The sequence below is a fragment of the Triticum urartu genome, chromosome 6A (genome assembly GCF_056163025.1).
Source record: "Triticum urartu cultivar PI428250 chromosome 6A, HENAU_Tu73, whole genome shotgun sequence".
NCBI classification, from domain to species: domain Eukaryota; kingdom Viridiplantae; phylum Streptophyta; class Magnoliopsida; order Poales; family Poaceae; genus Triticum; species Triticum urartu.
Genome location: NC_141878.1, coordinates 275,667,546 through 275,688,241, shown reverse-complemented (window position 1 = coordinate 275,688,241; position 20,696 = coordinate 275,667,546). Strand labels below are relative to the sequence as shown.

Below are 20,696 nucleotides of genomic sequence, written 5' to 3'. Positions count from 1 at the left end.
TCACTACTAGATCTGCCACTACTCCATCTTCTCTGGGATTTACTCCCTATATTCCAGCCAGTTCTAGTTCCCCTGTTTCACCGGTTACTCCCCCGAGTAGCTCAGGCACCTCGACGGTGAACCCTCTCAGTACTCCTACCGAGTGGGCTTCACTTATCACCACTCTTGCAGCCCCGATGCTTGATCCTGCCCCTGCCCCTGAGGGAGAGCCCTCGAGGCAGCGTCGTCGTGTTACCTTTAGCCCGGAGGTTTCTGTTAACCATGTCAGTTCAGGATCCGAGTCCGCTTCAGGGGAGGACACCGCAGCACCAGCAGAGCAGTAGTACCTCGGAGTATTCACAGTCGTCCGGATGATGTACGGATGTAGTCGTACGAGTCATGATGTTTCGTTGCATGTATGAGAGTAGTTGAACCTGTCATGTTGTTTATCATTCATGTATGAGCCTATGTATAATTATATTGGGACTTTATTCGCCGTATTTTCTTCTCTCTTTTGCTTTCTTCTGGGATTTGTCGCTGGCTATTCCCCAAATTTATTCTTGGATGTTTCTCATCTCGATTGCGTTGTCTTGGAAAAAATCCACAATAGGATGACGCGGGGAGGCATCAGTAGCAACGTTCGTGAGGGAACTCCTGTTCGTCGTTCCGCACGACAGGCAGGACATTCTCCCGAGCCGTACGTTCCGCCACCGCCTCCACCGCCAAATCCGCCCTCCACCGAGCAAATTCTACGTATGTTTGAGGAAACAAGGAACAATGATCTGCTTGAAATATTAAGAAGTGTGCAAGCTATGGTTGGACAGAATGGAAATCAGAACGGTCATTACTCAAAGCTGTCAGATTTTCAAAGGACCAAGCCACCCAATTTCAGTCAGATTGTTGACCCATTGGATGCAGACGATTGGTTGCGTACCATTGAGAAAAAGCTTGAGATTGCTCGTACTGAAGAAAATGATAAAGTTGCATTTGCAACTCATTATCTTGAAGGCGCTGCTGCCATATGGTGGGAAAATACAAAAGCCATTTGGCCTGCTGATGAAGAAATCACCTGGGAAAAAATTTAAGGATCAGTCCGGAAACATCATATCCCTACTGGAGTTATGAAGGTTAAGCAGCGTGAATTTCTCGCACTCGTCCAAGGAAATCAGTCTATGGATGAATATTTGCAAAAATTCAATCACCTGGCCCGTTACTCCCTTTATGACGTGGCCACCGCAGAAAGGAAGATTGACAGATTTCTTGGAGGCTTAAATCCGCAACTCCGGTGTACTCTCAGTATGTTTGACTTCCTAGATTTCCAAACTCTGGTAAACAAGGCTTTCATTGCTGAACGGGAGCACAAGCTTATATCAGATAATAGGCCTGCCAACAATGACAACAAGCATAAGTTTGAGCCAAAGAAGGATGGGCAACCAGTGCAAAAGGCTCGAACCTGGCAGCAGCCTCAGGTGGAATACAAGACCAATTGGCAACAGAATGTTAACAAGACCATCACTCAAGTCAAGAATGTCGTGACCAACCCAATACGTGATGAGCGTCAGCGCAACAATTCGTGCTTCATTTGTGGGCAGAACAGACATTATGCCAAACAGTGCCCCAAGAACAACAAGGCGAATGCCCCATTCAGGCCACAAGTCAACTTTATAGAGTCATGCCCGACCCAGCAAAACATTACTGGGCACGTGCATCATCTCTCAGCCGATGAAGCACAAGAGAACCCCGAAGTCGTCATTGGTATGTTTTCTGTTAATGACATACCTGCCGTAATTTTATTTGACTCTGGGGCTTCCCATTCTTTTATTTCTCGGAGTTTTACTGCCCAAAACCAATTTCCTTGTACACTTTTGGGCAAAAATATGCTGGTACAAACCCTGGGATATCTAATCAAGAGCAACATGGTATGCCATGATCTGGAAATCAATATCAATAGAGTCTACTTTCCAACCTCTCTGATAATTATTGAGTCTGAAAAGTTGGAAATTATATTGGGTATGAATTGGTTGACCCAATATCAAGTTTGTATAAACTGCGCAACACGAGAAGTCACTTTGACCAGTCTAAATGGGCAGACTACCAAATTCTATGCTCGCAAGAATATATCCAAGCAAGAATTGGTTTTCACCACTGTGGCTGAGTTGGAATTAATTCATGTGGTCAGCGAGTACCCTGATGTATTTCTAGAAGAACTGCCAGGCATGCCACCAAACCGAGAACTGGAATTTGCAATAGATCTTGTGCCCGGAACTGCACCGTTATACAAGAAGTATTACCGGATGCCTTCATCAGAATTAGTGGAGCTAAAGAAACAGCTTGATGAACTGCTCCAAAAAGGATATATTCTTCCCAGCTCTTCACCATGGGGATCACCCGCTATTTTCGTGGACAAAAAGGATGGCAGCCTCCGCATGTGCGTAGATTACCGCCAGCTGAATGAGGCCAGCATCAAAAATAAATATCTGCTGCCAAGGATTGATGATTTGTTTGATCAGCTCAATGGGGCTAAGGTATTCTCTAAGATCGATTTACGGACCGGATATCATCAGCTCAAAATTAAAAAGGAAGATATTCCTAAGACCGCATTCACTACTCGGTACGGTCTTTATGAATATATAGTGATGTCCTTTGGTCTCACCAATGCCCCTGCTTCCTTCATGCATATGATGAACAAAGTATTCATGGACTTCCTCGACAAATTCATGGTAGTCTTCATTGATGACATCCTCATTTACTCCAAGGGTGAAGACAAGCACAAGGATCACCTCCGAGCAGTGCTACAACGACTCCGCGACCATCAGCTTTACGCCAAATACAGTAAATGTGAGTTTTGGCTCAAGCAATTTGGGTTTCTCGGACATGTACTATCCGCTGAGGGTATAGCCGTGGACCCGAGCAAAGTAAAAGATGTGCTCGATTGGTTGCCGCCCACGACAGTGACACGGATCCGGAGTTTTCTCGGATTAGCTGGATATTACTGTCGTTTCATTAAAGGGTTTTCCAAGATTGCTAAACCCATGACGGAACTGCTCAAAAAGGATAAGAAGTTTGAATGGACAGAGGACTGTGAGAAAAGTTTTAATGAGCTAAAGATACAGCTGACAACCACACCTGTATTGACTCTCCCAGACATTTATCGCAGCTTTGATGTGTATTGTGACGCCTCCAGGCAAGGCCTCGGTTGCATACTTATGCAAGATGGCAAGGTAGTAGCATATGCATTGCGACAGCTATGACCCCATGAGGGAAATTATCCTACTCATGATTTGGAATTGGCTGCGGTGGTTCATGCGCTAAAAATTTGGAGACACTACCTCATTAGAAAAAGGTGCCAAATTTTTACCGATCATAAAAGCCTTAAATACATATTTACTCAGCCGGATTTAAATCTCCATCAACGAAGATGGCTAGAGTTGGTCAAGGATTACGATATTGGAATAAATTACCACCCGGGAAAGGCCAACGTGGTTGCCGATGCCCTTAGTCGAAAGCCTGTCAGCTTAAATGTCATATCGATATCCTTGCCTCTCAAACTCCAAGAGGAGATCGCTCAGCTCAACCTGGTCATAGTGGATGCTGGCCTCGCTAATATTTTGGAAATTACCCCCACACTTGAGGAAGAGATCCGCAAGGCCCAGCCAGCTGACATCAAATTGCAGAAGCGTGCCAAGAGCCTGATGGTAGGGCAGACCCCAAATTTCTCCGAGGACAAATTCGGTACTCTCTGATTCCGTGGACGGATTTGTGTACCCAATCAACCGGACTTAAAGAAGAAAATCGCGTCGGAAGCACATGAATCCTCATATTCCATTCATCTGGGAGGCACAAAAATGTATGAGGACCTTAGAAAAATATTTTGGTGGGATGGAATGAAGAAAGACATTGCCTATTTTGTGCCCTATTGCGATATATGCAACAAGGTGAAGGCAGAGCATCAGAAGCTAGCCGGACTCATGCAACCGCTGCCGGTTTCATGGGATGACGTTTGTATGGATTTCATTACGGGATTGCCTAAGACTCAGAGAGGAAATGATGCAATCTGGGTCATAGTGGACACCTTAACCAAGGTTGCTCACTTCATTCCGATCAGCACCAGATATCGAGCAGATCAACTTGCACAGCTGTATGTATCCAGAATCGTCAGTCTGCATGGAGTACCTCGAACCATCACTTCCGACCAAGGTTCCATGTTTACCTCCGCTTTTTGGTCCCGTCTCCATCAAGCCTTGGGGACAACGCTGAAATATAGTACTGCTTATCATCCTTAGACCGATGGATAGACAGAGCGGGTAAATCAAATACTCAAAGATATGTTGCGAGCATGTGCTTTAGCCCAAGGAACTAAATGGGAAGATTGCTTGCCATATGCCGAGTTTTCTTACAACAACAGCTTCCAGACCAGTCTAAAGATGTCACCGTATGAAGCTCTGTATGGCCGTAAGTGCCGCACTCCATTAAATTGGTCTCAAACTGGAGATAACCGTATCTTCGGAACAGATCTCATGAGGGGAACTGAGAAGCATGTCAAGGAAATCAGAGACAGATTGCAATTGGCCAAATCTTGACAGAAAAGTTATTATGATGCAAAGCACAGACAGATCAATTTTGAACCCGGAGAACACGTATACCTCCGAGTCACCCCTATGAAAGGAGTCAAGAGATTTCAGACCCGTGGAAAGTTGGCACCCAGGTTTATCGGTCCATTCCCGGTTATGTCCCGAATGGGTACTATTGCATATCAGTTGGAACTACCTGCTGAATTGGCAGACGTGCATAACGTGTTTCATGTTTCACAACTAAGGCGTTGCATATCCCCGCCTGAGAAAAGGACTTCTATGGCTGAGATAGAGTTGGCAAATGATTTGACCTATGAAGAAAGACTGTATACAATTTTGGATCAGATGGAAAGGGTCACTCGCAGTAAAGTGAGAAAATTTTACAAGGTTCAGTGGGAGCATCACACAGAGTTAGAATCAACTTGGGAGCGGGAAGAATTCCTAAGGGCTCATTATCCAGAGTGGTTTTCCCAAGCAACCGAATCTCGAGGACGAGATTCATTCTAAGTGGGGGAGGTTTGTGACAGCCTGATTTTGCCCTCTCTTATTTGCCTGATTTTCATTTGGATTTATTTTGAAAGTTGGGGTTTTTGAATCTTTTCATATGGACTTAAACACTTGGGTACCCTTGGCTTTCACCCAAGTGCATCATTCCCCTCTCTAATCATCATTCCCCTTCTGATCCAACTCAAAATAATCTTGGGAATATTTTTCTTAAATGAAAAATATTCATTTTCTTCTCTAAAACCCTAGCTAGTTCAATGAGCTCCAAATCAACCCTCATTTTTATGACCCACAAAAATCTGAGAAAATTCCCAAATATTCTTTGAACCCTAGGGCACCTTCCTGAGCAAAAATATTTCATCAGTTTTTGGAACATTTTTTCTACAGAAAATATTTTCTATTCTGGACAGAAATGGTGGTTTCTACAACAACTACCATTGTACTTGCTCCCCTGTGCCTGAATTTTCTTGTGCATCATCACCTTAGTAGATGATGGCTAGCCTCCAAAGCACATCCCCCAACTCCCAGCCATTTAACCTCAGTAACACCTCAAAGTTACTAATCAGAAGCTTACCTGGCGTGTGAAATCTTCTCTACTGCACCTGGAGCCAAACCAAGGCGTGGTAACATTCAAAACTACCACGAACAACGTGCCAGACATGGAGTTTGGGCTTAGGTCGGCATGAGGTCATAGTTCACGCGGTGACCGCGTTCGTCCAGGCGTGCTGGCATGCAGCCGACACGCTCTACGACGTGCTCGAGCCTCTGTTGCTTGCGTGCTTGCTTCCCCGCCTGCCTAAGCGTGCCAAACCTCGCCACCATCATTGTCTCAACGCCATTTACTCCTCCCTGGTGCTCGCCGACGCCGGAGCTCGCCGCAGCGAACACGGGCACGGTCCGGCCAACCCAACAGTGCGGTGCGCACTGTGCTCGTCGCCATCTCCTCATTCCTGTGCTCGTCCCCGCTCGCCCACAGTTCCCGCGTGAGCTGCGTCGCCTTCTCCCCCTCTCACTGACGCCGCTCGTTGCCGGGCGCCGTGGACAGGTGTCCACCGGCGGAGCCCGAACCCCGCTCTCCGCTCACCTATAAATGGAGCCGCCCCCAACCTCCTCGAGCACCATCCACCACTCCCACACACCCCACAAACGCGTAGGAAGCCTTAGCCCGGCCGGGCAGGCCGCGGGCCGCCGCCCTCGAGCTCAAGCTTGCCGGTGATCTCCTCTGGTCGCCGCAGTAGCTCCAGCCCCTCCCAGGCCAAGGCGATCCTTCCAAGGCCTCCGCCTCTCTCCGGAGAATCCATCCCTTCCCCCTGGAGCTGCCTCTGCTCGCCGTCTACTTCATCTCCGGCGACCCCCGCCCTCTGCCTCCGTTTGCAAGGAAGATTCCGACGCTGTCCGACCGCCCTAGCTATGCTACAGGTACGGGAAGGTGCACCTCAACCCCCTCTCTCGATCCCTCCCTCTGGCTTTGGCCAAGGAGCCCTCGTCGCCGGCGAGAGCTCCGGCGAAGCCGCGACCTTCCCCTGTTTCCTTCTCCCCCCCTTCTCACCTGACTAGCGGGGCCCACTAGCCAGCCACTCTGTACGTACGCGAAGCGGTACGAGTGGTGGCGCCCTGAGGCTTTACGCCTTCGATGTCACCCCCTAGTCTGTTTATTTAAATTCTAATTTCATTCAATTCCAGAGAGCTTCAAATAACCATAACTTTTCAACCATAAGTCCAAATGAATTGATTCTTTTTGCATTATGTTCTTTGCAAGGAAGTCTAGCAGCTCACCAAAAATGAGATTTTTCTGAGCTGTCTAGAATTTCTGGTGATTTTCAGAAGAGTTCTTGATATTTCCTTCTTGTGTTTAAAATTATTTTCAGAGGGTGAGGCTTGTCTTGAGGATCACCAGAAGGCTTGTGAACCTCATCTGCACTAAGGCAAGCCACATCAACATTTTCATGGCGCCATTTCAATATTGATGAATTTCTTACTTGAATTGAATGATTAATACATGCATTTTAAATAACCATTATGTTATTTATATGTTGTTAAAGTGTGTGCTGGTATTATGCTTGATTTACAGATCCTTGAAACTAGTTTAGTTGGTAAAGAGGCTAAGATCTAATTATGGTAATGATAAAATGAGTTGTTATGTGTATGAATAATTGCTTAAAGTTATTTTCTTGCATAAATAAATAGTTAAATTTGCTAGAATATATCCTGTTTAGTGCTAGTGTAGCCATTTTACTTAGTTTCTAGAATGTTTGAACCTAACTTGATTGGTAAAGAAATTAGGATTTGCTTGAGGTGATGATGGTAGAATCTTTGCTATGCATATGAGGAATTAATCGAAGTTATTTTATTGCATGAGAAAATAATGTTACTTGCTGAAAAATATGTTGTTAAAGTGAGACCAGGGAAGTAAGATAAGTTGTTGATGCTTATGCTTAGTGTTAATATGGTTGACATCAGTCATTTTCGTATTATATGATGCATGTGTAGTATTGCATTTCATGGCATGCTATGACACCGGTCATTTTCATTTTAAGTTGAACCTGAATATAACTCAACTTGAATATATCGTTGAGTGGGTCATGGTGCCGCTGAATCGAGATTTTCCCAGTGCAACCACATTTGCCTTTGTGGGAAGGCCTTGATTCGGTCCATTGACATGTCTCTGGTCGGTGCCTCCAACTAGGGAAGGTTATGGGCGTGCTTACCCTGTCCCGGTAAGCAGGCATAACCTTGTGTGCCCGTTGTTGAGATTTTGGTACCGGGTCCCCGAGTGGGATTGTTTTGGCCACAACGGTGGCCGGTGTGTCTTTGGTAGACACGGGGCCACCCAGGACTAGCCCGTTGGGGATTGGGTTGGAGTGGCCGGGAGAATGTCATGGCAATGGAAGGGTTTTTTCGGAATGTCGTTGGTCCACCCGAATGGGAGTGTGAGGCCATGGGTTCTGTGGTGTGGGTACAGTGTGCTACCTCTGCAGAGTGTATAATCTATCGATAGCCGAGTCCACGGTCACAGACAACTCGTAGTAGGTCCCACCATGAGTCAACGTTTAATAAACATGCACACTAAGTTATGATCATTGCACTGATGATGATGGCAGAAAGGCCATCAAGCTGTGCGAGACCCAATATGGGTCGTGGTGGTGATCGCCGAAAGGATCACGAGTTACTTTGGTTAAGACCACGATGGTGGTGTGGTGGTGATCGCTGAAAGGATCACGAGTTACTCTGGTTAAGACCATGATGGTGGTGTGGTGCTGATCACCGTAAGGATCACAAGTTACTTTGGTTAAGACCACGATGGTGGTTTGTTTTGTGATCCGAGAACGATCACGGTTGGTAAGTTAGTCCCGAGGGACGTTTACGCCAAGAGCATGAGCACAACATTTTGGAACATTATTGCATTATTAATTTGTTAAATATCATGATATTGTTTGTCATTATGATTATGCCTGTTGTGAGCTTGCAAGTACATTCAATGTACTGACCTGGCATGTCATGCCAGATTTCAGGAAAGTCACGTTGGAATGGAGCGCTGCTCGAGTCTAGATCGTGCCCACATCGGTGTCCCTGTGCTATGGAGTTACCGCTATGATGTTGTTCCGCTGCCGCATAGTTGATATGATCGAGGCCCCATTATGTTCACTAAATAATGTACATATTGTTCAGCCACACCGTGTGTGCTGCTCGGCCTCGACATCTGTTGTAATATAAACTCCGACCCGCTAGCATCAATAAAGCGGTTGTTTTCTGTACCAAGATGTTGTGTGTTGCCAGAAGACATGGTCTCTGGGCTGGCAATGCAGGGTAAACCGGTCGCTCTGAGCCGGGGTGCCACAGGTCGGGGCTAGGTTTAGGGATCCATATGGGCCTCAGGTGCAATGGGCCTAGGGAGGTGGAGCAGGTTGGGCCTCGTGGCCTGCTGGGCTGGAAGAAATCGGGAACCAGCAGAGATGGGTCGGCCTGCACTGCCTGAGGATTTTTCCATTCTCCCAAAACAGGAAATAAAAGAGGGAAGAAATGTCTTGGAGGTCCAAATAATTACTGAAAGAGTTGGGAAAAAAATAACACATGGCCACTCTGAAATAATTCAAAGTTCCACCACTTGGATTGGGGGTGTCAGAGAAAGATCAAGGATTTAAAATATTTGGAAAAGGAAGGAACTTTAATCGCAAGTGGGTTGTCGTTAATTCCCAAATAAATGGAATATTTTTATAATAGCTCCCTAAATATTGGGATGATATGTTTTAAAGAGAAACCACCATGTGAGTTCCCTTGATTTAAATAGATCGCAAGATCTATGCAATTTATTTAGCTGGGTTGCCAAAATTAATGATATGATGCAATGCACATGCCGCAAAAAATGAAAGCAACGAACCAAACAAATCACATGGCGAAATCTCGGAAATCATGGAAGGCATCTGAAACTCCGGTCTTGGGGTGTTACACGTCGTTTCCCACCGACATCTCTAGCGCGCCAGGTAGGGGGTGCGTAGTTGTGGAAATCTGGTCTGGTTGAAACAATGGCTTCGTCGTGGTCATCACTCCAAGGAAGAAGACGACCGAGCAAGTGGCATCCTCGATGGACGCAGCGAATGCTCACGCAGCGACAGGAAAGCTAAGTCATGCAAAACTTTGAGTAATTCCTTTTTATATATAAGGTTATCGTCCCCGACGATCTTGTCCGGTGTATGGAAAACCTGCACGCAATGGGTCCATACCACTATTGGCCACACCCTCGTTCTGTTTCGAGTCCGCTCGACAGTTCGAGTGGCTGCATCAAGAACGGCAAGGTGACCTTCTACGATTGGCAACACTCTCGTTTCTGTCTCGAGTCTGCATGACAGCTCGAGCGGCCGCGTTAAGAGCAGTGAGGTGGTTTGCCCGGCAGCAAGCATACCCGGCAGGCCATTGAGGATCCGTCCTCAAGGCGCCGCAGCCTGGGTTTCCGCGCTGGCAAGCCTACCCGATCAACGTAGGCAGACATACAAAGGGAGATCGAACAGGAAAATAACATGCATTGTTTCAAAAGTACTGCAGAGTTATATTACATCATTTATTGCTGCGGTTCTTACTAAAGATAAAAATTGTCTTGGTCATGAACCTGAAGCGGTGATAAGAAACAAGGTGCCTAGTCACGGCGCTGGCCTTCTATCCGCCGAACTCCGTCGATGCGGCTGATGACGGGCTCGATACGCTTCTCGAGCGGAGCGAGGTCCACGCCCTCTGACAAGCTATCCAGCAAAGCTTCGAAGTCGAGGTCAGGGTTCTAGTACGCCATCTTGGTGAGGACCTTGGTCATGGCACCCCGGCAAAGCCTCCGGGCCTCATCGGCCAGAGAGGCCGCCCTGTTGGAGCAGAACCGCTCCAGGGCCTCAAGCACACCCTCAAAGAACAGAGTCAGCCTGGCATTAGGACTCACGTTCAGCTCCGGGACGTACCTCACATGTGGTATCAGCATGGTAGCCAGCTGTGTGGTGATCCTGCCGGCGACATCGGTGAGGCGGCTGATCTAGAGCTTCTCGCCCGCCACGAAATCCGCATGGCTGACGGCATCTTTCTTCCGCAGCTGCCTCTCCTCCTCCAAATTCTTGGTCAAGGTCTCCTCCCGGGCCCTGACCTTCGAGAGCGTCCCCTCAAGACCCTCCAGCTTTAGCTTCAGGTCCTTGATGGACTCGTTGGCCTTGGAGAGTAACTCGACCTTCTCGAGGACTGCGACCTACGTGTCAGCCAAGGCGCCCTTGGCCGCGTTCCTCTCCCCGTCAGCTCCTAGATATGCTTCTTCAGCCCGTCCTGCTCCACCTCCAGCTCGTTCACCTTGCCGGCATGGACCTGGGCCTGAGCATTGAGGGCCTCCTCATGCCTCTATTCCAGTTCCTGGGTCCGCTGCACGACAAGCTCCTTGACCTCCTCGTCCTTGCCGCAGATTGTCGCGGCGATTTTCTCCTTGCGAGCGGCAAGGTCCTCCTCCTGGGAGTTCAGCTCGGCCTGGCGCTGACGCCGAGCGGCCTCCTCCTTGGCGGCCTGTTGACTCTCCGCCTCCTGGGCCTTCTCGATATTGGCCTGCTTCATGACAAGCTCCAGCTTGCGCTCGGCCAGCTAATCCTGGGCGGTCTTCAGTTCCTCACAGGCCAGGCAGAACCAAGCCTGCGTCTCGGTGACGCGCCCTTCGAGGTCCGCCTCCGCCTTGTCCACCGCTGCCATCCTGGACTTGGCCTTGTCCAGGCGGGCACGGTGAAGCGCCTGAAGCTTGTGGAAGTTGACGCTCATGATCTGGAGGAGCCACTCTTCCTGGGAGCCGCCGCCACCGACGCTCGGTTAGTCAACGATCTCGAGCCCGATGGTGGCAAGCACCTCATCGTCGAACACCTCCCCCTCGACGGGTGCCCTGGTGCTCGCCATCCATGGGAGGTGGACGAATAGGTCGTCGCTCACCTTCAGATACTTGCCCGAGCTGGAGGCGGCGGAGGAGGAAGGCTGGTCGTCGACCACCTCCTCCTCGGCAGCAGCCTTGCTGGCCTCCCCGGCAGGCCCCTTGCCGGCCTCCTCGGCAGCGGCCTCACCGGCAGGCCCCTCGGTGGCGTCCTCAGCGGCGATCTCGTTGGCGTCAGCTGTGACGTCCCTGGTGACCTCCTCGATGACAGTGTCCACGTCCTCCTGGTCCGCCAATGAAGGATCTGGACACCGAGAAGGGGAATGAGGTGAAGTCAAGATCAAAATTTGAAAGAAGAAAAACGAGTGGGAACAGGAGGCAAACAACTCACTTGTGCCAAGCTGGGACGAAGTGGCCCCCTCCCCACCAACATCCGGTGCCAGGACGGAGCCGCTGGCGCCCGGGTTCGCCTCCTCCTCCTCCTCCGTGCGCATGGGTTCGGTGCTTGGCGCCCTTGCTGGGGACCCCCCTTTGGGCGGCGTGGTTGATGGGGGCGGCGTGTTGGGGTGGCCCTTGGTGGCTCCTCATGTTGCCATCCCCCTCCTGCAACCACCGCAAGGTCAGCACCAAGAAATCATGTCCCAGCACATGTTGATGGGGAGCGAGTGATGAATGCATGCTGGGGGCTGTGCCGGGGGATGCTATCCGGGCTGCTCTCCACCACCAGCGGCGTACTCGAGGTGCCCACCGGGCGCTGGCCGCCCGTCGAAGCCCTGGCCCTCTTCGCCACCCTCTGGGCCAGCGTCTCCATACCTGCGAAGATGAAGACAAGTCAAGAAGAGTGACACGGTTTGAGGGGACGGAGATGACGAAAGACGAGATACTTACTCATTCTCTGCCTCCTCTTCCACTGCCTTCCTCTTCCTCCTCTGGCTAAGGGACCCGAGGTGGAAGATGACCTCCGTGTCATCTTCTACGGGAGGACGGGAAGCGGGTGGAGTCCGAGGACGCCTGGACGAAGAAGTGGCAGTTGCTTTCTTCTTCACCATCGTAGCCTTCACCGCCTTCCCCACCGCCGCGGCCCTCGTCTGGCACATGGACGCCTCCTGAGGTTGTTGCGGTTGTGCAGCCCTGCCGGGCCGGACCGGCTCACCAGAGATGGCCCGTAGCAGGACATGCCCTCTTCCCGTGGTTGGGGGGTCAACAGCCTCGACCTCCTCCCCGGATGACTCATCGACCTCATCTTTAATGAGAGGGGCCCCGGTGCTGGCACTACTGGCCTCCCCAGCAGATTCTGCCCATTGGGTGAGCTCCTTCTCCTCCGCGTCCGCCAGCGCTGCCGGCCTCCTTGGCGAGCGTCGCCGCCGCCGTCCTGGCAGCGATATAGTCCAGCTCCGCTTGGGTGGTGTCCTGGATGAGCAGTGGCTCTTCACGGACGTACTTCTCCGACAGGGTGTCAAAGAACTCCAGCACCTGGTCCGCCTCCAGCTCAACCCAATTCGGGTCAAGGCCGTGCACATTACAGTCCGGCATCATGGCGATGATGTCGGTCTAGCAGGAGTTGTTGCTCAGGAGGACCACCCCCGCCGGCAACCCGAATAGGGGCCCCTTGGCGACCTTTCCAGCCTTCGTGAACTTGCCAGTCCTCTTGGACCTACCATCACGGTTCACGTCAAGCTGAAAGAGCCGCTGGCAGAAGTGGGCGTGCCCCATCACCGTGAAGTTGTGGTTCAGGACGGGGCGAAGCCGCATGATGTCAGCCGCATTACTGAAGAGCCAGGCCAGCCTCCCCTTGTTGTGCAGTGGAGCGATGCGGCGGTGGATGAAATCCACCCCAATCATCTCCAGGGTGAGCCTGGCAACGGCGAGGCGATGGATTCTGGTGATGGAGACCGTGAGCTTCCCATCCTGGGCATCGACATCGCCCCAATCGTCTCTACGGACAAGCGGCCTGGCGAACCTGGCAAAATTCCTGTGGGTCCCCCTTCTCAATCTAGCACCACAGGCTCCGCCACTCCTCCCACCTCTCCTTCCGAGTGCCCTCTGGATACGTCCCCTTCTCCACAGTCCTTGGGAACCAGGCGACACAACCGGAAATGGCGCCTCCCCTCTGGATCCGAGGGTAGAAGTAATGGCGGAAAAGCGCCGTGTTGGGATGCACTCCGGCGAAGCCCTCACAGAGATGGGGAAAAAGGGTCGTGCACACACGACATTTGGAGTGAAATCCAGAAGGTGGAAGCCATAGGTGTGCATGACATCGTTGAAGAAATCGGAGAAAGGGGGGGCAGAGGCCGCAGGAAAAGTAGTCGACGAAGAATGGGTACCGATTCGGGGCGGCCTTGGCGCAATAAGCGGGGATGACGCGCGTGGCCGGGTGCCCCGTCGTCTCTCCCCCCGTCTTGCACCCCCACAGGGGCCTGAAGTTGTCCCGGAGGTGGACCGCATCGATCGTCGAGGGAAAGTAGGCGAGCTGCGTCCGCCGCGCCACCGACTCACCCTCCGTCGGCTCTGTCCCCCCGGCGTCCTTGGCCACTCCTTTGCCTTTGCTGGTTTTGGGTGCCATGGTGGTTGTGAGAGGTTAAGGGGGTAAGGGCACCGAAGACGCGAAGGCGAGTGAGAGCAAGATCTTGAGGAGGAAGGAGGGGACGACGGTTCTGAGATTGGAGAAGGCACGGAGGGTAAATGAGCAGCGCGCCAGTGGTTATTCCTTTTTACGGGGAAGGCGCGGGCCGCCTCTTTACCATCTGCCACGATGTGATGCATGCGTGCGGAAATTGGCCCACGCATGACCCCCACGTCACGCATGACCCCCCACGTTGCGCGTTCAACACGGGTCGTGGGGAAGCGCAGTGGACGGAGAAGTTACTGCAGTAAAAATCTGCCCCGCCTGCCCGTGCACTGTTCCGGGCCTAGGCCAACAACACGTCGCACTTATGTGTGGCCCAGGCCCGGGGGCTCCTGTCAATGTACAAAAGTAGGGGCTCTCCTTTTACACCCCTTTACTTGTGCACGGGCAGTCAGAGCCGCGCCCATGGCCGCACTGAGCAGGGCAGAGGAGGGATGCCGGAGCGCAAGACAACCAGAGCAACACCAAGACCAGGGGAACAAAGAAAGCAAGAGGGTGAGGTGGACTCCCCCGGAGAGACCCTTGCCAGGGCGGCTTCCGCAGCCCCGGCAAGATCCTTGCCGGGGCAACTTGCCTAATGCCAGCAGAGCGCGCCACCCTTGAGCCCAAGGGGTTCCAACACCATCAACCACATTGGAACCAAGGCTCGGGAGGCACCTCCGTGGTGGCATGCAGATCTTTGTAGAGATCATAAATACACAAGATCTGACGAGAACCAAAAGACGATGATCCTTAGCAAGATCCTTGCCAAGGAAGTCCACGAGACCCCCGGCAAGATCCTTGCCAAGGACGACCACGGTGCTGCGGCAAGACCCTTGCCGGGCCCCCGGCAAGGCCCTTGCTGAAGATACCTACAGGGCCGCAGCAAGGCCCGCACCTGCCAAGACTCCACCACCACTCCCATGCAGCTGCCAGCTCGACCAGCTGGGCAGGCATCTGCGTGGCAGCACGCGGCCTCCACACCAACTCAGAAAGCACCTGCGTGGTGGCTTGCAGATCTTCGTGAAGGCTCCACCACCCCGCCAGCCCAGCAGCTAGCCAACGTGGCGCTACAACGCCTCTTCAACTTGGATGCGCCTCGGAGCAAGGCGAGGCGACGATAGCTGGGATGAGCTTCTTTGTCGTCCCCAATAAAGCAAGGGGCACGTCGGCAGCGGATTAAATGCGTTTGTCCGACGATGCCAGAGGACAGACTCAGCCACTGTACACCTTTCCACCTCCTGTGTGCCACTGTGGCGACCCCTTTTGTCTATAAAAGGAGGCCCGAGGCATACTGGAGTGGGATTCAGATCCTTTGGACTAGAGAGACATCGCAGGTAGTTCAAGAACACAAGAACACTCAAATATACATCAAAGCAGGACTAGGGTTTTACGCGTCTCCGCTGCCTGAACCTGGGTAAACGATTTGCGTGTTAACCGCCAGACCCGCTCTTTGCACAACCTCGCGCCCACCACCCGTAGAAGGGATCCCAATGACCCCATAGGTGTCATTTCCCACCGACAGCGGGAAAGTCTCGCTTGGTCAGTTTCACGAGAGGCGAGGGCCTTTGTGATTTGACGGCTCATTACTGCTGGAAGGCAGGGCCTTGTAATTTGACTGCTCATATAAATGTTGCTGACGACCTTAGGAGGAGCAAAGAATCGTGCGGTATACTCAAGTTTTCCACTAGAGTACTAGTACAATGGAGGAGCACGAAACACGGCAACCCAGTGCGATATGGCGATAAAAAATGATATAATTTGCTAGTCATCGATCCCACGGCGCCGCTCATCGTTAGCATTGTTATATTCATGCCTCGCAAAGAACGTGACACGTGCGATGAGACACCCGAAGCAAAAGAAGAAACACAGGAGCAAAAGAAGAAGGAAGATTATCACTCCCAAAAAAGAAGGAAGACACACACACAAGTCTGGGGCGCCGCTCTCTACTACATGAAGGGTTGCTGGCCGCGGAGTCGTAACTACTTCTTCATCACCTCCAGGACCTCAATCTCCTTGCGCATCTCCTCCGCCATCTTCTTCATTCTATCCGTGATGCGGGATTTCTCGACGCGAGCCTTCATCATCTATTCCATGGCCGCATTACGTACCTTGACAGCAGCCAGGTGCTCGATGCAGAGCTTCGCCAACTCCTCCTTCTGTTCCATGACGAGGGCCTGCAGCATCTTCATCGAGGAACTACTCTTCTCATGCAGCTTCTTCTAGGCGGCGTTCTCCTCATTCAGCAGGTCGAGCTCGTGGCAGAGCTTTGCCTTGTCCTCCTGAAGTTGCTGGATTTCGCCGGTCGCCTTCTTATTCGAGGCAATGCTCTTCTTCAGCAGCATCACCAAGCCGGCGGTTAACTCCCCCTGCTCATTGCGCTCAGCAGGCATGTCGTCGAGGCTCTCCTTCAGCAGATCCACCAAGCCTTCGATGAACTCCTCCTGCTTATTGAGCTGATCGGGCATGTCATCGATGGATAACAACTCGAGCGCCACCAGCTCGGCATGTTTGCCTCTATGGCTAGGGCGCTCCTAGGAGCCCTCGCCTGCCTGTGAGAGATCTTTTAAGGTCTCTATGAGGCAATGAGCCCTCTCTCTTTTTCCCGCGTCCTTGGTTGCTGGTCCCTTGTTACAAGTAGTTCGGATGATTCTCGACCTAGAGCTCTGGACACCGGCCATGGCAAGAATGGACGAACAAGAAAGACTTATGAGGAGGAAGAGGTAGAGTGATTTTTAGCTAGGTACTAGTTCCCCTTTTTATAACCTAGTACTAGCAAAAGTACTAAAACCTGCATAGTGGGAACATGTTCAGGTTTGATACGTACTACTAGGTGTGAGCAGGTTTGCACTTAATTATACTATACACTTTGGAATGTGATGGGAGCAAGCTAAAGATTAATCGATGGTTTTGGTTTCGAGGCCCGAAACTTCTCCTGGTGAGTTTCCTGGAACACAAATTTCAAGTACTACTGCTCCAATATGGTCGCACAAGTCAGTAATGTAACTGGTCATACATGTCAGACCAAGTCGATGTGTGTCGCGGGTCTGACCGACCGTCTATTGGTGCGACCGACCGTAAGTATTACGCGATGGAGACTTGTGGTTGTGGCTTCGTGTGATTGTCATGACCAAGCATTCAAAAACTAGTGATAAATCAATTACCATCTTTTTCCAAATGACCAAGTATTTTCACAGGAATATAATACATATAGATGGAGTGATTGTCATAGTTGCAAACCGCCATGGCGCTTCAAGTTCACTGCAGCAACAACCGAGTAGGTCACTGCATCGCTGGTGGGGAAGGAGGGCAGCTCACCTCGCCTATGATGCATGCCCAGCGGTGCCGCCGCAGCTGCTCCCGTGATTTGGCTTCTCCTACTGCCCATTTGAATAGTTGTACCGGCTTCTCATGCCATTCCGTAGGCATGCGCGTTCTTTCCTCCGCAGTTAATTCCGTGAATATGATCTCTGCCATTAGCCCTAGCTCGAAATCAAACCGACACTGCTAGATGCTGACATCCCTCAGCATCTCTCCCCTAAGATCGACTTGCGCCTCCGCCTTGTGCAGTGCCAGGCGCAACTCCTTCGAACTTCTCTCCAATCGATGCGACGCTTCCTCGATCCGATTTGCCCTTGCTGCCCACCACCTGAAATGCAGCCCTGGCATGTCCTCCGGTGCCACCGATCTGTGATTCCAGAGCAATGGATCCCCTCTAAAACACATGTGGGTTTCGCTCAAAGGCGGCAGTGCTATGGGCCGCAGCGAGAGGGCAGCCCGCGGGATCCTGGGATCTAAGGGATTATCCATGGCGGGATCCGGTGGGCGAGGCGGGGAGGTGAGCATAGGCGCTGGGAGAGCCCTACGAGGCTAAGATAAATATAGTACTACTCCACTCCGTCCATATTTAAATACAAAGACCAACAGTAGCCCTGGCAAAAATTGATCATGTTGCCCGCGTCCTGGTCTATTGGCCCCCTTTTTGTGCCACTTTTTATGTCATGTATAAATATTATTTACTTCAAAATATGGTCAAAAATTGGCACAAAATACAAAGGAGACCAATGGAAGTAGAAACCCATGATTTAACTACTCGCATGCATGCAGTGGAGTAGTAGTGTCTTTCTCAACTACTTCCTCTCTCACGTCCACTCAATTTGCATGCAATGTATTAATTTACCATCAATGAAGTGAAGGACTTTACACGCGTCAAATTATCACATGGGGTGGATCTTCATACAAAAATGCGTCCCACCGTGTACCCGCGTGTGCATGCAAGGGAATGAGTGCGTGCGTGCACATCTTCGCTTCGTGCATGTACTGCCAATGTGCGTGAGAGAGGACGAATACATTCTTCTAGAACCAGCAGCACGTCACTGTGATCAATCCGCACAAAGAGGTCGCGAGAACGCCTCCACATGTGCCACGTGGCTTCATGAACTGAAAGACAAACACTATGTAGTGTGCCATTGGAATTCCAATTTACGTGTTTTGCACATACTTGAGGTACTAGCAAGGTATACGTGCATTGCACGCATCAGATTTGGCAACCAAATTATGAATAAATACCACACTATAGCATGTAAGCTTTGAGTTATATGCATGATGTAGACGTTCATTTAATTCTTATAGTTCATCTCATTCAAAATCAATTAGTTTTTTTAAGAAGTTAATCTATTTTATGATTCATGGAATTGTGTGTTGTAAAGCATAAAGTAAAAACAAATAATGGCAATTCAACTAGAAAAAAAGTTTGGGCAGTTATGATATGGAAGATTCTAGAACGAAGGAGAAGTACTTGTGTTTTGAGGTTTGTGCATTATGCTTAAGTTCAACCATGGAGTCTTCTAGATTGCACATGTGGCAAAATCTGGTGGGGGCTGGAAGATGATGTCGGGGCCAAGTAGAGGGAGACTATGAAGGAGTGCACAAGTGCGAGATTGATATTTAAAGAGAGGGGCGAGAACGTGCGCTATTGCGCGCGGTGGCGGAACCATGAAAAATAGCTAGGGGGCCAAGCATTGCTAATCCTTTACGAGGACGACCAATTCATCAACTTAAACCATATTACTAGCAATTGATCTACTGATCACATTCATATTAGCCTCAATATATAGTGATGTTAGGGGGGCAGGGCCCTTGCTGCCCTTGTCTTCACCACTGTGCAGTCATTTGAGAGATGAGAGGGGGACGTTGGATATATAATTAATGTGTGTGTATTAGCTATGTAATCCTATATAGAGAGGGTATAGATTGATTGATGTGTATGTGCAAAAGAGGGTGAGACTTCACTAGATATATAGATTGATCAGTTCGTGTGGAAACTGGGAAAGACCTAGCTATATACACACACAGACAGAGGAACATCGATCGTTGCGCATGCACGTGAGAGATAAGGAATGCCTGATATGATGAAGAGGGGGAGGTGTGTGCCTATGCATGCATGGGAGACCGACCCGAAGAAAAAGATTGCATGTGTGCGATGGGTAATGCCGAGTGGTAGTGTGTGTGCATGCATGCACAAGAGAAAGTTAGTGGTACAATTATAAAGAGAAGATGACTGTGTGGGTGTAAAAGACTAGGTGAGGTCATAATCAATGTAAAGTTGAATTCAAATAATTAAATAAGAGATCATGATGTTTGAAACCCATGCATGCATGAATATAACTGAGATATGTGCGGTGTGGTTTGGAAACGAGATTGCTATAATGTATACACATTGAACTAGGTCAGACTGATTTGAATTTGAGACACCGATGGCAGACATCGTTTGGCCACATTGCATCCGTGCATGGAAACACTATTCTAATTGGAGATGATGGGTGGCTTTCGCATCACATATCTATATCTATACACCTATATATATTATATTTTATATTTTTTATATAGTGTGCGAATAACTTTAACTTTGAAAGATGGTCATTGGATGAAGCCAATCCGATGGTGCAGAGATGGCAAATCCGAGCACTACTGGCCGTTGGATATCATCTACATCCCACCAGATTTTGCCACATGTACAATCTAGAAGACTCCATGGTTGAACTTAAGCATAATGCACAAACTTATAAACACAAGCACTTCTTTGTTCTAGAATCTTCCATATCATAATTGCCCAATTTTTTACATGAATTGCCATTATTTGTTTTTTACTTTATGCTTTACAACGCACAATTCCATGAATCTTAAAATAGATTAGCTTTTTTATAAAAACTAAATGATTTTGAATGAGATGAACTATAAGGATTAAACGAACATCTACATCATGCATATATGACTCAAAGCTTACATGCTATAATGTGGTATTTATTCATAATTTTGTTGCCAAATCTCATGCGTGCAATGCACGTGTACCTTACTAGTCTAAATGGTGTGTGTGTGTGTTGTGCGTGTTAAACACATTGTACGTAGTATCATACATGGTTTAGATTCTGAACATCCACATGTACTATGATTTGAATTCAACATAAAATGGATACATATATTTGAATTTGAGATCGTATGTACATGTAATTCATATTTATATAAGAATTTACCACTCCTATATTCATGTCATGTGTTGTGAAGATAATATTTAGATGGTTTTATAACTAACCCGAGTACAATCCCATTCAAACAGGGAAAATGTACTCAAATTTAGTCCATATGCTAGACAACACGAATTGTT

General features: G+C 49.7%; 1 protein-coding gene across 1 annotated transcript; it reads left to right on the top strand.

The window, feature by feature from the left end:
* Window positions 1-791: 791 nt before the first annotated feature.
* On the top strand, window positions 792-3,722 carry LOC147964992 (uncharacterized). Its single transcript, XM_087530238.1, has 4 exons — window positions 792-1,003; window positions 1,277-1,734; window positions 2,989-3,200; window positions 3,372-3,722. Exons 1-4 carry the CDS (start codon window positions 792-794, stop codon window positions 3,720-3,722), a joined length of 1,233 nt encoding a protein of 410 aa, XP_087386364.1.
* Window positions 3,723-20,696: the final 16,974 nt, after the last annotated feature.

What these genes read in the sequence shown, in the direction of transcription:
- LOC147964992 (XM_087530238.1), top strand. Translation starts at nt 792, where the DNA reads ATGGTTGGACAGAATGGAAATCAGAACGGTCATTACTCAAAGCTGTCA. An exon ending in GAACCCCGAAGTCGTCATTG is followed by an intron (nt 1,735 to 2,988) that starts GTATGTTTTCTG and finishes GTTTCATTAAAG; the next exon opens with GGTTTTCCAAGATTGCTAAA. An exon ending in TACTTATGCAAGATGGCAAG is followed by an intron (nt 3,201 to 3,371) that starts GTAGTAGCATAT and finishes ATATTTACTCAG; the next exon opens with CCGGATTTAAATCTCCATCA.